The sequence below is a fragment of the Cetorhinus maximus genome, chromosome 7, assembly GCF_964194155.1.
Source record: "Cetorhinus maximus chromosome 7, sCetMax3.hap1.1, whole genome shotgun sequence".
NCBI lineage: Eukaryota > Metazoa > Chordata > Chondrichthyes > Lamniformes > Cetorhinidae > Cetorhinus > Cetorhinus maximus.
Genome location: NC_135885.1, coordinates 143,725,013 through 143,738,491, shown reverse-complemented (window position 1 = coordinate 143,738,491; position 13,479 = coordinate 143,725,013). Strand labels below are relative to the sequence as shown.

Genomic DNA, 13,479 nt, shown 5'->3' with positions numbered 1-13,479 from the left:
GATTTTATATAGCTAACTAATAATCTGGGATTTTACAGTCTGATGGGATAATATATAGATTTTTGTTGGGTAAAGGTTTTAAGGGTTACGGAATAAAGGTGGAAATTATGGTACAGATCAGGCAAATTTAATGGAGGAATAGGGTTGAGGGGTCGAAAGACCTTATTCTGTTCCTATTACTGTGGCAGAGATTGGGACTGTGGGATTGTTTTAGATTGTTCTTCAGATTATTCCTTTGTGTTCTTCAATCCTGGCTGGAAACTAACCGGACTATCTTGAAGCAACAAGTGAAGAATAACCTACTTGTAACCGTAATTCAACTTGAACCAAATTACAGAGGTTACAGAGATAGGATGGGGTAAGGCCATAGGGGGATTTGAAAAGAAGGATGAGAATTTTAAAATCAAGATTTTAGATTGTCTGGCAAGAAACAGCACAGCCATGGCCTGCTTCTCTACTGCAAACTTTGATGGTGCTGTGGGATCTCAACTGGTCAAGGATTAGCTTGGCTCATGAGTAGGACCCACACCTTTGACTCAGACAACAAAAGCCTGTATTTATATAGCACTGTAAACATAATAAAATGCCCTAAAGCACTTGACAGGTGTGTTAAACAGCAAAATTTGACACCGAGACACACTAGGAGATATTTCGGCAAGATAAAAGGAAAAAACTGCGGATGCTGGAAATCCAAAACAAAACAAAAATACCTGGAAAAACTCAGCAGGTCTGGCAGCATCTGCGGAGATGAACACAGTTAACGTTTTGAGTCTGTATGACTCTTCAACAGAACTAAGTCAAAAGCTTTTTCAAAGAGGTAGATTTATAAGGGATGGCTTAAAAGGAAAAGCGAGAGAATTTCTGGGGCCCAGGCAGCTGAAGGCACGGCCACCAATGGTGGAGCAATTAAAATCAGGGATCCTCAAAGGTCAGAATTAAAGAAGTGCAGATATCCCTGACGTGTGAGCCTGGAGGAGGTAACAGAGATAGGGAGCAGGCAAGGCAATGGGGAAATTTGAGAACAAAGATGAGAATTTTAAAATCAAGTCTTTGCCAGGCTGTGGCCCGGAATGTTGATGAGTGAGCACAGGGGTGATGGGTGAATGGGAATTGGTGCAAGTAAGGACAAGGGCAGCAGAGTTTTGCATCATCTCAAGGTCAGGGAGGGGAAAATATGGGAGGCTGGCCAAAAAGTGCATTCGAATAGTCTGGAGGTAACAAAGGCAGTTTGAGGGTTTCAGCAGCAGATGAGATGAGGCAGGAGCGCAGTAGGGCGATGTTACAGAGATAGAAATAGGGAACATGCTGTGGTCAGGTCCCACTCCAGAAATTGGCCACATAAAACCTAGTGCAGTGCTAAAGGAGTTCTGCATTTGATGAGAGGTGCTGTCCTTGAGACAATAAGGCATTTAAACAAAGCCCCCCATCTGCCTGTCCAGGTCGTTGTTAAAGATTAATTTGCAAATTGGCTGCTCCATTTCCCTACAAAGCAAAAGTGATTACGCTTTAGCAAAGAATTCATTGACTGTGAAGTACATTAGGACATCCCAAGAAAACAAAACAGCCTTTATAAACTATTATTGTTCTTCCTTCTTAAAGCGGGGTGCATGCTTTTGGGATGCTGCATTTATATTCCACTAGTCAGAAAGCAGCAAGGGTAGCAGCAATACTGAGTCTCATGTTTATCAATGAACAAGTAAGATTGGAATATTGGAGTCATTGCTTGAGGCATCAGGGTCTGCAAAAAGGGCAGTGACAAAAATACTGTGCTTTAAGAATCGTAAATTTGGAAGGAAATTAAGAAAAAAACAAATGCAAGCACAAGAATGGTTGGGAAATCAATCTTAGGAAACATTGAAGGGCGGTGACTAAGGCTACAGGCAACATTTATTCCAGTCAAATCAAAACAGATAAAATGAATCAGAGTTTAAGTAGGAATGTGAAGAACTGTATCAAGGATGGCCAGAAAGGTCTCAAAAGATACAAAGGATCCAGCCCACAAAAGCAATGGACAAACTGTAAAGGCAAGCAAAGGCAAGGAAAAAGATAATATAACTATTATGTATTCTATTCCTATTGAAATTAACTCCAGTAGGGTTGTAGATTACTGCACTATTCTGCAGAGTAGTCATGACCTTTATGTTCACCAGCTATCTGCCCCTTATTGTATATTAATCCTTTTAAACATATTATGGGCACTTAAAGATAACATATGACAAAAAAACTTTTATATCTTTGTAAAATGGGAGGCATTCAGCAACCATGTCTTCTCTCGTCAAATTAAATTGCAGTCTGTTAAGTTATAAAATTGTTTAATACATGTGTATTATTTTAAGAACAAGCCAAATGTCTTGATTCATGTGACCTCCTGGTCTGGTCAAAGAGAAATTTTCCACAGTAATTGCTCCCTTATTGGCTGTGGGTTTTTTTTGCCCCTCTCAAGGGTATCCACATTGATGGGGAGGTTGTGATGAGTTGTGACAGTTGTTTGGGGGTGGGGGGGTGTTGGGGGTAGAGGGACTAATGGAATGGAGTAGAGAGAGTGGAAGTGTTTAGTCACAATCTAACAGCCATCATGAATGTGGGGTCGGCTTGATAGACCATTGGAACATAGGAACAGAAAAAGGCCATTCAGCCCCTCAAGCTGTTCTACCGTTCAGCGAGATCATGGCTGATCTATAAATCAGTGGTTCTCAAACTTCACTGGTTGAAGAACTCTTTTTCGAATGGATTAATAATCAGACCCCACCATCTAAATTATAATTATACTTATGTGAGTGCTGCTTGTTAAGAGTGTTTTAATCAGGCTTTTAAGAAAACAGGTTTTGCTTGTGTGTCACTAAGTGCTGCTCCATGTGTTTTCCCTCCAAGGTGATACAAGCAGCCTGCTCCATGCTTCAGATGTGACAGCCACACTCTGCTCCCACCTCCCACTTTCACATTAATTCACGGACCCCCTGGAAAGTGTCTACAGATGCCCAGGGCTCCGAAAAGCATTGATGTTTAAAGACCAGCTGGTCTTATTCTGTATCCTTATATATTGTTGATCTTCAACACCATTTTGCACTGCATGCTGGTCCCTAGAGCCAACAGCTTCTCGCACCTTCCCTAAGCGGCCTACTCTTCACATAAGCCTGGTCCACAAGGGCAGTTAGCTATTAGACCCCGAGATAGTGAGAAAGAGAGCCAAAGCTGAACAAAATCCTATTCACACGCATGTACCTTCCAGAAAGGGGGCACTCAGCACTGATGGACAGCAAGAAAATTTAGCCATTTAATACTTGTACTGTAACTGTGACACCATCAACTTTTCTAAGATTTTAGGTAAATTGATCGAATAATATACACTAATTCCAAAGACATGCAGGCACATTCTTGCGTTATTGGAGGTGGTTTTAACCTGACCTACCGGGTGGGAAACTAAACGGATCAGGTTGAAAATCAAGCTTACACAACAACTTACAGTTCTATAGTGCCTATAACATAGTAAAGCATGCCAAGCACTTCACGGGAGCAATTTTCAAACAAAATTTGACACCTTGCCACATAAGGAGAAATGAGGACCAAAAGCTTGGTCAAAGAGACTGGCTTTAAAGAGAATGTTAAAGGAGGGATGAGATGTAGAGAGATGGAGAATAATAAAATCGGGAATTAAAAGCTAGTCACAGTAATGGTGACCATGAAACCGTTGTTGATTGAAGTAAAAACCTATCTGGTTCACTAATGTCCTTTAAGGAAGGAAATCTGCCATCCTTACCTGGTCTGGCCCACATGTGACTCCAAGTCCAGAGTCATGTGGCTGACTCTTAACTGTCCTCTGAAATGGCGCAGCAAGCCACTCAGTTCAAGGGCAACTAGGGATGGGCAACAAATGCTGGCCTTGCCAGCGACACCCATATCCCATGGCAGAATTTAAAAAAAGAAGTTTCGGTAGGAAATTGAGGGCCCTGGGCAGCTAAAGATGTGGCTGCCAATGGTGGAGCGAATAAAACCGGGGATGCACAAGGGATCAGAACTGGAGGAGTGCAGAGATCTCCCAAGGGAGATTGTAGAGATGTGGAGGGATTTAAAATCAGGAGATCCACAAAAAGTCAGTAATGGGAGATTGTCCACTAAAATCAAATAAAATCACGGAGACCGTGCGGGGTTTAAAATCAGCATTTGACATGATCTAGTCAGTTTCCTGGTGGGTGGTTAAATTTACCCCCATTGCATTAGTAAATATAGAGGCAATTCAAAAAATTAATTCTTAATATTTCATCTCGTGACAAGAATGAAAAATGTGATTTGCGTTAAAGTAGCTTCAGTGTTATATGAAATCAATTTACCAAGTGCTAAAGTAGACTACTCACTGCGAGGGGTCATATAGGAGCAATAAATATTATTAGACCACAGGTCTACCAGCAACCAGTGAAATCTTTCCCCAGCAAAAGTCAGCAATATCAGAAGAGGAGAGAAATGTTTTTTTTTAATTGTACACTTCTTGTTTCAATTAACCATTGACACCCCAGTATTCATGACCTTGAGCAAAATAAAGAGAAAATATCAAGAAATATTTACCCAGTATTTTGTCCAGGGCATGTCAATTGTCAACAACTAATTTACTTTCAATATTTTTATGTTGCCAGGACAAGCTGATAAGGCTTGGGCCTTATAGATAGAGGCGTTGAGAACAAAAGTAAGTTATGTTAAGCCTTGTAAAACACTGGCTAGGCTTCAGAAGGAGTATTCTGTCCAATTCTGGGCATTACACCTTAGGAAGGGCATCAAGGCCTTGGAGAGGGTACAGAGATTTAATAGAATGATGCCTGGAATGAGAGGCTTCAGTAATGTGAGATACTGGAGAGGCTGCAATTGTTCCCCTTAGAGCAGAGAGGGTTAAGGGGAGATTTAATAGAGGGTTTTAATAGAGTAAGTAAGGAAAAAATATTATATTAGCAGGAGGGTAGTAACCATAGGACACAGTCCCTTGCAATGTCTTTATCAAAGTGTGGACCAGTATGCCTTATGGTTCAAGCTAACAGCGCAGCCTTGCAGTACAGGTTAGGAGAATTCCTGTGCCTGAGCTGAGAGCACAGCGTGCAGTCCAGTGGCCAAAGCTGCTGCCAATTGGTCAAGTGGAGTGGGGCGAAGGTGGGTGGGGTTTCAGATGGCCATGAAGTGCACTACACATTGGCCATCCTAGTGGTGGCCAGCACTCTCCTGCATGTGTGAAGGGGCCTTTGGACTTAAGCAAGAGAGGTTCTTAGGACACATATGCTAACCCACCCGTCTATCTCTTTGATCCTGCAGGAGGAGAACATCAGGATCATGGAGCCTGGTGATTTAGTGGGATGCCTCATGGTTTACAGCGAGCAGAGAAGATGATGAAGAGTGCGCCGGAGGTGCCTGGCTCAGCAAAGGGAGGAGCATCTCCCTCAAGATGAAGGGGTGGAAGGGCCGGCTGCACAGGCTGCTGAAGATCCACAGAGAGCCGTCACTCGGAGGCAACTCACTAGACCCAGGGTTTATGTGTCATTCCTGTAGATGACTGAGAACCAGTGTCACCGAAGACAGCACATGTCTAGGGAACTGGTCGGTCACATATGCCACCTGCTGCAGGATTTGGCGCCACGGGGACATGGTGGGCATCCACTGCCAGTGGCTGTGCAAGTGACCGCAATGCTCAATTTTTATGCCAGTGACTCCTCCCAGGGCTCCACCGGTGACCTGTGCCGGATCTCACAAGCCTCCACACACAAGTGTATCCAGGAGGTCACGGATGCCATCTTCGAAAAGGCACAGAACTTTGTGCATTTCACCCGGGATCATGAAAGCGAGGAAGCAAGAGCACTGGGGGTTGCGAAGATTCTGGTTGCAGGGTGCCATCGACTGCGCTCGAGTGGTGCTTAGATCTCCATGGCAACAAGCAGTCAACTACGTCAACCGCAAGGGCTTCCACTCGCTGAATGTGCAGCTGGTGTGTGACCACCACAAACGCATACAGGTCTACGCACGATTCCCAGGAGCGTACACGGCTCCTACATCATTAGCAGGTCTCAAATCCCTGACATCTTCCAGGGTGCACAGAGGCTGCAGGGTTGGCTCCTCGGGGACAAGGGCTACCCACAGAGGATGTGGCTGATGACACCCACGTGGCAGCCTCAGACTGCAGCAGAGAGACAGTATAACGAGGCTCCTGCCACAACCCAGACTTTGGTGGAGCAAACGATAGGCATTTTGTAAAAGATGTTCCGGTGGCTCGACAAATCTGGTGGAGACTGCAAAACAGTCCCCAGAGGGTGTCACGCATCATCGTCGCTACACAACCTGGCGCTGCAATGGGGAGAGGACCTGGCTGAGGAGGAGATGGAAGAGCTGCACGTCTCCTCCGATGAAGAGGACATCGAAGGGGATGAGGGTGATGAGGTCCTCGAAGGTGAGGATGCCTGCGATAAGGCCATTGCACTGGCCAGACGAGGCAGGTGCGCTCGAGAGGCCCTCACAGCCACAAGATTCATGGAGGATAATGAGATGCAGTGAGGACATCCTCACCTTACATCTGTGAACATTTGACTCCTGTGTGGTTGATGGCAGCGCACATACCCTCAGTGCTCAAACTCATGTCATGGAGACACAGCGGAGGCCCTAATAATCGCTAGATTCCAGGAGGATGATGATGACATAGAATGAGGACACTCCATAGATCTGCACATTGCCTCGGTGAATGTCTGTCCCTTGTCTGGCTGAGGGCAGCTCGCTTGTGCTCTGTGATCAGGGTCATATCATAGAGATGCAGCCATGAAACTTTAAATGCATCTGATCCTTTGTCAGCCTTCAGCACCCGGCCCCTTCAGGAGCACACTGTCACCAGTCACAGATGCTGAAGAGATCTGCCTCATCTCAAAGATGCTGAGAGCACACAGAGAGAATGGAACAGGAACTCTGTGACACCTGCCCACGACATTCTGGCAGCAATAACAAACACCACGAGGTGCAGGCATCACTAATGTGTCCAGTGAGTGTGAAGCCAGACAATCACTTTGGCCTGAAGGTTACACACTGCACAGGGAAGAGACCTCAGACTGAGACACCTGCCTTTATCTTGTGTAGGAACCAACGTTTCACATCAGAACAACACAAACACTGACCAACATAACAAGGAGCCATAGGCAGGGAGACATTGTTGGGAGTTTATTTACAATAGTGAACATTATGTAAAAGGGATTAACACTCATGCGCAGGCTGTGTAACTATATCTTCTTAGCTAAACCAGCTGATCACCGCCATGTTGTGGTATCGGCTGGTCACTTTGACCCCTCCCCCGGACTTTGTCACAAAAATCCAGAGAATGCTCGTCGACTTCTTCTGGGACAAAAGATTGCACTGGGTCGCTGCTGAGGTTCTGAGTCTCCAGCTTAGGGAGGGCGGTCAGGCGCTGGTGTGCCTACGCACGCAGGTGGCGACTTTCCGTCTTCAGACCCTGCAGCGATACCTTTACGTCGAGCCTCCTCCGAGATGGTGTGCCCTGGCGACATATTTCTTCCACCAGGTGCACGGCCTGAATTATGACGTGCGGCTCCTGTTTATAGAGCAGAGGGGCCTCGGTGGCTCCTTCCAGGCGTTGCCCGTCTTTTACCAGGACCTGATCAAAGTCTGGAACGTGGTCGTCTCGCGACGCAGCTCTCCCCCGTCAGGAGTAGCGGCTATCGTCAGAGAGCCGCTGCTCAGGAATCCGTCCCTCCGTCCCTTTCAGTGGCTGGCGGAGAGGAGGGCTGTGGCTGCTGGGGTGACCAGGATCGGGGACGTGCTGGGTGGCGGAGGACTGGGCTGGATGCTCCCGCAGGAGTTGGCGCGTCGTACGTCTGTGAGTGTCCAGCTTGCAGCCGATGCCATCCAAGACCTAAGGACGGTCGTGCTCGGACCCGATGTTATTTTAGGTCTCGAGGTGGCCCAGGTGCGCGGTCTTCCAGCTGAACGTTCCCTTGTTCAGACGGAATTCCACATTGGCCCCAAGCCCCGAACCCTCCCTCGGGTGCCGATGCCCCGCAATATGAGCCGCCTCGGGGACACGCCCTCCGTGCCATTTGGCATGGCGCGGAGGGGTTTTCTGTACAGACTGCTGCTGTACACCTTCCATTTTCTCGCCCTCGTCCGCCGCCCGGACACGCCCTGGCGTGCCTTGTTGCCGCCCGGCGGCGGAGGCCCCCGATGGGAGGCCCTCTACCGAGGTGTCCTCCCGCTTTCTATCGGGGACCTGGGTTGGAGGGTGTTGCACGCAGCAGTCCCCTATAACCGGAGAATGTGTCGGTTCACGGACTCCCAGGACACCTGCTCTTTTTGTGGTCTTGTGGAGTCCGTGGACCACGCTTATATAGGGTGTGGTAGGCTGCACTCCCTTTTTAGTTATTTAAAAAACCTTTTGTTACTGTTTTGTTTGCACTTCAGTCCCACGCTTCTGATCTACAGACACCCGGTGCGGAAGGGGGTCGGGAAGGAGGAGGACCTCCTCGTGAACCTGCTCCTGGGCCTGGCCAAGTTGGCCATTAACAGGTCCAGGCAGCGGGCGATCGAGGGGGGAGTCCCGCCCGATTGTTTGTCCCTCTTCCGCGGCTACGTTCGCGGCCGGGTGTTCCTGGAGAGGGAGCACGCGGTATCTGCCGGCACCCTCGAGGCCTTCCGTGCTCGGTGGGCACCACGGGGACTGGGGTGTTTTATTGACCCCTTTAATCACATTTTGGTTTGATGTTTTTAAGTTTCCTTTAAACTTTTTCCTTGATTTTACAGCTGACCTGACTTAGGAGCTGTGCTTGATTTATCCCTTATTTTGTTAATTTAGTTAATTGTTTTAACTCAAAAGAGTTACATCTTCTTAACCTTCCTAACCCTGCCGCTACATCTTGGTGCTCCCCCGGCATCCACAGCGGAGGCGGAGGCAGCCTGCTGACTGCTATGTCCTGTCTGTGATGACCTTGATGGGCGTCCTCTGGAGGACTGAGACATGGAGGGCCTTGGTCTGTTTTTGAGGTCCTGCTGTGTTGCAGTGGCACCCTCCTCGGCCTGTGGAGCTAGACCTGCTGGGGTCACAGGAAGAGGAGATTCAGATGGGCCGGACACTCCTGGGGTCACCTGGGTGGATGGCCTGACTCGGGCTCAGCATATTTCTGGCCTTCAGCAGTCCTCCGAGTGCCGGTCACCTGGGAAGTCCCTGTCTCCACCTGCTGTGAATCATACGGTGCGAAATGCTTACCAGATTGTGACCCCGAGGCTACTCTAGAACTAGGTCCCACCGAGGTGTGTGTCTCTGTGCTGGTGGAGGGTGTGAGTCAGAGCTGTGACGGGTCTTCAGTTAAAGTGTCATCAGATTTTTCTTCCGAGGTGTCCTCGAGGCTTGAATCGAGGACTTGGCTCGTGGACCCCCTTGGCCGTTTCCCAGATGTGCCACCAAAAGCAAGGAGAGATAATTAGTGCATGGCAGGGGACTGCAGAACAAGGGAATTGACTCACAGCATGGTTGTCTGATGGATGTTATATTACTGGATCCTCACTTGGTTGGGCACCGCCGACCTCACCATCAGCACAGGAACAGTCCAGATCCTCATGGGTCAGCTGGATGGCTCTATTCTCAAAGTCTGTGAGGGCCTTGATGTCAGGCATTCCTCCACCAGTCTGTGACATCTCCCTTTTGTTCTGTGCCAGCTTGCCCTGTATGAATAGAGATGGAGAGAGTGTAAGCAAGACATGTGCCAGGCCAGATGAGAAGGATGCCTGGCATGTGTGGGTGGTGAGTGGTGCCATGGACGGGATGAAGACACGATCCGCAGGGCAGATGAAGCTGTGTGTGAAAGAGTGAATGGTAATGTCCCTTGAACTGGCGGTGAGTGAGGTCCCTGTGGGTGTGTGTGATGGGTTTGTGAGTGTATGAGTTGAGAGTGATGAGAAGAGTGACTTAACCTGGTGGAATGGAGGAGATCATTCATCCTCTTTCGGCACTGAGTGGTTGGCCTCTTTTGCAGGGCATTGGCGCTGACCACCGCTGCCACTGCCTCCCATGCTGCATTGGTGACCTTGCTTCCTGGCCTTCGCCCAGAGAGGGGGCAGAGGACTTCACAGTGGAGTCTCCACCGTGTCCAGTAGGCACCCAAGGGAAGTGTCGCTAAATTTGAGGGCATGTTTCCTCCCTTTGGCAGCCATGATTTTGCTGCGGCTTTTGATCCCTTAGGGAGTGCTAGCTCTGTGCAGAGGCACCCTTTAAATATAGTGCCCAGATTACTGAAGGCCTGAGGTGAAGGCGGGGCGGGCGAACCCTGCCAGCAACTGGAGTGTTTCCCGTGAATGCATTATTGAGGTGGGACTCGCCAGGAATGGGACAATATGACGCAAAAACCCGCCATTGCGGCTGGCGGGTAAAATGACTTCTTTCACACCCACTACCGCACTTAGTGTAAATCTGGGACGATTCCAGCCATAGTTGTTAACAATACACAAGCAAAATTTCTTCCAGCAATTGGTTGAACTGTATTTGGGGAAAGAACAATTTGCATTTTATAGTGCATTTCACAAACTCAGAACATCCCAAAGTGCTTTACAGCCAATGAAGTACTTTCTGAAATGTAAGTACTGTTGCAATGTAGGAAACGCAGCAGCCAATTGGCACACAGCAAGATCCCACAAACAGCAGTGTGATAAATGGTTAATGATATTGACCAGGACACTGGGTAGAACTTCCCTGCTTTTCTTCAAAATAATGCCTTGGGATCTTTTTTGTTTTATTCATTCACAGTGTGTGGGCATCGCTGACTAGGACAGCATTTATTGCCCATCCCCAATTACCCTTCAGAAGCTGGTGGTCAGCCTCCTTCTTGAACCACTGCAGTCCATGTGGTTAGGTACATTCACAGCATTGTTAGGAAGGTGAGAGGACAGACGGGGCCTCAATTTGGTGTCACATCTGAAAGACGGTTCCTTGGAAACTGCACAACTCCCTCAGTACTGCACTGGGAGTGATTTTGATTGATTTTGTGCTCAAGTCTCCAAGTGGGACTTGAACCCATAACATTCTGACTGAGGCAAGAGTGCTACTTACTGAGCCATAGCTTGAAGAGAGGATAGGGGACAATCAGAGATCAGTACTTTCCTAGAAAAATAAGGATCCAGCACCAGGAGCAGCTTTTGCGTGACAGTGGCACACATCCGGTAACCAGCATGCAGTAAGACCAAAGTCTTATTTAAGTTCAACCCAAGTGTACCTTGTATCATATTTTCCATTTAATCATATTAAATTATCTAATATTTTAAAAGCAAAAGTATTGTTTAACAAAGTTTAAAACTATTTCATGATGAATTTAAGTAAATCTAGCTTCAATTTGATAGTCACATAAGATTAGAAAACAGGCACAAATGGGGTTGGTTTGTTTCTTGTGCTCACATTCCTACTTGCTGCACCTTGGGTGTTGTCTCCTCCTATTTTTCACACTGATTCTGGAGATAAGGGAGAGGTAGGTATGGCAAATGGAGCATTTGGCTCAAAGTGGGTCTCGGTAAACAGTGGCAGAGAGGAGTGAATGACATTCCAGTGAGTTTCACAAACATACGAAGCTGTTTGCTTTAACAGCACCCTCTCAAACAAAATAAACAAAATCAACCTGCCTGTGGTGCTCTGTTTATGTTAAACGACTGCCTTGGCCAACACTCCAACACTTCCCTCAAATCTCAGCCAAACACTACGTGAAGAGGCATTTGATTTCATCTCATTTCATTCTTAATGCATCTCCAATATCAAAGCCACAATGGCATGATAGAACCTTTTTCATAAATTGCACTGGTTTCTTTTTGCAAGGTTAGTTTCTGAGCATAGCCTCACCTGGTCTCACCATCATCCCAGGCTATTCTCATGCCTTTCCCACCACCTCCCGCTGAGGCCTTGATCATGACGGGGTAGCCTAGCAGCAGGGGGCAAATAGACAGAAGTACTGACTTTGATCATTTGATCATGTGAGCATGACAGCTGACCGTATGTCCAATAACGCTGGAGACAACAACTGGTTTACTGAAATCTACATTCAAAAACTTCCTGCACCAGAAGCAGTGCTCCTGCTTTTGCCGAAATCTTGATACATTGACCCCAGTTATAGAATCTGAAGTGAAATTTCCAATCCCATTCCCGATTCACTGGGTCCACTACGCTTATAACATCATTAGTTTGGATAACTTGTTCTCCATTTCCACCTAATCCTCTCCCCCAACCCAAAGAAGATAGGAATTAAAAAAAGAGCGGGGATCAAACCAAAGGTCAGATCTTTTCTATTTTGTTTATTATCGACAAGGAAAGAAATACTTTACATCTTTGTACTTTGTAAATAAGTGTATTTAAGAGGAAGCCAGAAAAGTATGTGAGGGAGAAAGAAACAGAAGGATATGCTGATAGGGCGAGATGAAGTAGGGTGGGAGGAGGCTTATGCATCAGGAGCACTAGGGGCGAATGGCCTGCTTCTGCACTATAATTAGTACTGCAGTAAAAAATAATCCAGTTGATGATACTTCAGCGTTGTTAGTCTTATGGCAGGTGAACAAGAATTATGTAGGTAGAAATAGCATATTTAAATAGAAACATATTATTTGATTATACTAGTGCATCAAAATGCGATACTACAAATTAGTCAGTGCAGGTATGCACTCCAGCCAATTCCAATGGTGAGTTCCCTATCACAGTCGAGTCACCAAGCAAAGGCTAGGCACTTCGCCACAGAGGGGAGGGGTGCCAAGGAAACGGACAAGTCATCCCTGGGCAATTCTTTTCAGATCGCCTCATGGCCAGTTGCAAAGCGGACCATCAGGAACCAAGATTGCTTGCACTCTGTCAGACTGGAAATAATGCATCTCAGTGGGAGACAGACAAAGGGAATGGGAGGAATCTAAGCGAATAAAGCAGTAACAAAAAATGTCAGAGGGAATATAAATAAACTGCAAAAATTTAATAATTACATTCATTAATTAAAATATAGTAAACTTTGTGTTATATGGCATTCTACCAACTGAAAGTCCCCACTAGCCAAAACTTCTGATGTTTCCCCAACGCAAATTGTCATTTTACCAACCAAAAGCAATTACAAAGTTATCCAATTCTGTACGTGTTTACTGTATTATTTTATACTTTATTTTATGTTTTAATGTACTGTTGAAGGTTAGAAGTAAAAAGAAAACTCTTCTTTATTTCCTGAGTACTTACATATTCATTCATGCTACAAGTGTTGTGCTGTGTTCCAACGGTAAATGGGACTCTCCATTAACCGGCATTTTTTGAATAACCAGCACCACCCATTCCCCGTGTATGGTGAATAATAACAATTTACTTTACTTACTGCAAAAATAAAGTAGCTCAACAAGTCTTTCACTGTTTTAGCTCTATTTATCCTCTTCTATTTATCTTAATTTTCCAAGATTAAATCTAAAAATCTCTAACACCAGTTTTAATAGGCAAGTTGCACACACATGCATTCA

General features: G+C 46.4%; 1 protein-coding gene across 3 annotated transcripts in view; it reads right to left on the bottom strand.

The window, feature by feature from the left end:
• pcca (propionyl-CoA carboxylase subunit alpha) overlaps window positions 1-13,479 on the bottom strand; it is a 343,070-nt gene that overhangs the window by 216,404 nt on the left and 113,187 nt on the right. For 2 of the 3 annotated variants that reach the window (XM_078546056.1, XM_078546057.1), the window contains exon 9: window positions 11,843-11,921. The exons of the other annotated variant lie outside the window; for it this stretch is intronic. In XM_078546056.1, coding sequence (XP_078402182.1) covers window positions 11,843-11,921 — 79 coding nt within the window. The remainder of the gene's footprint in view (window positions 1-11,842; window positions 11,922-13,479) is intronic. 3 annotated transcript variants of the gene reach the window in all.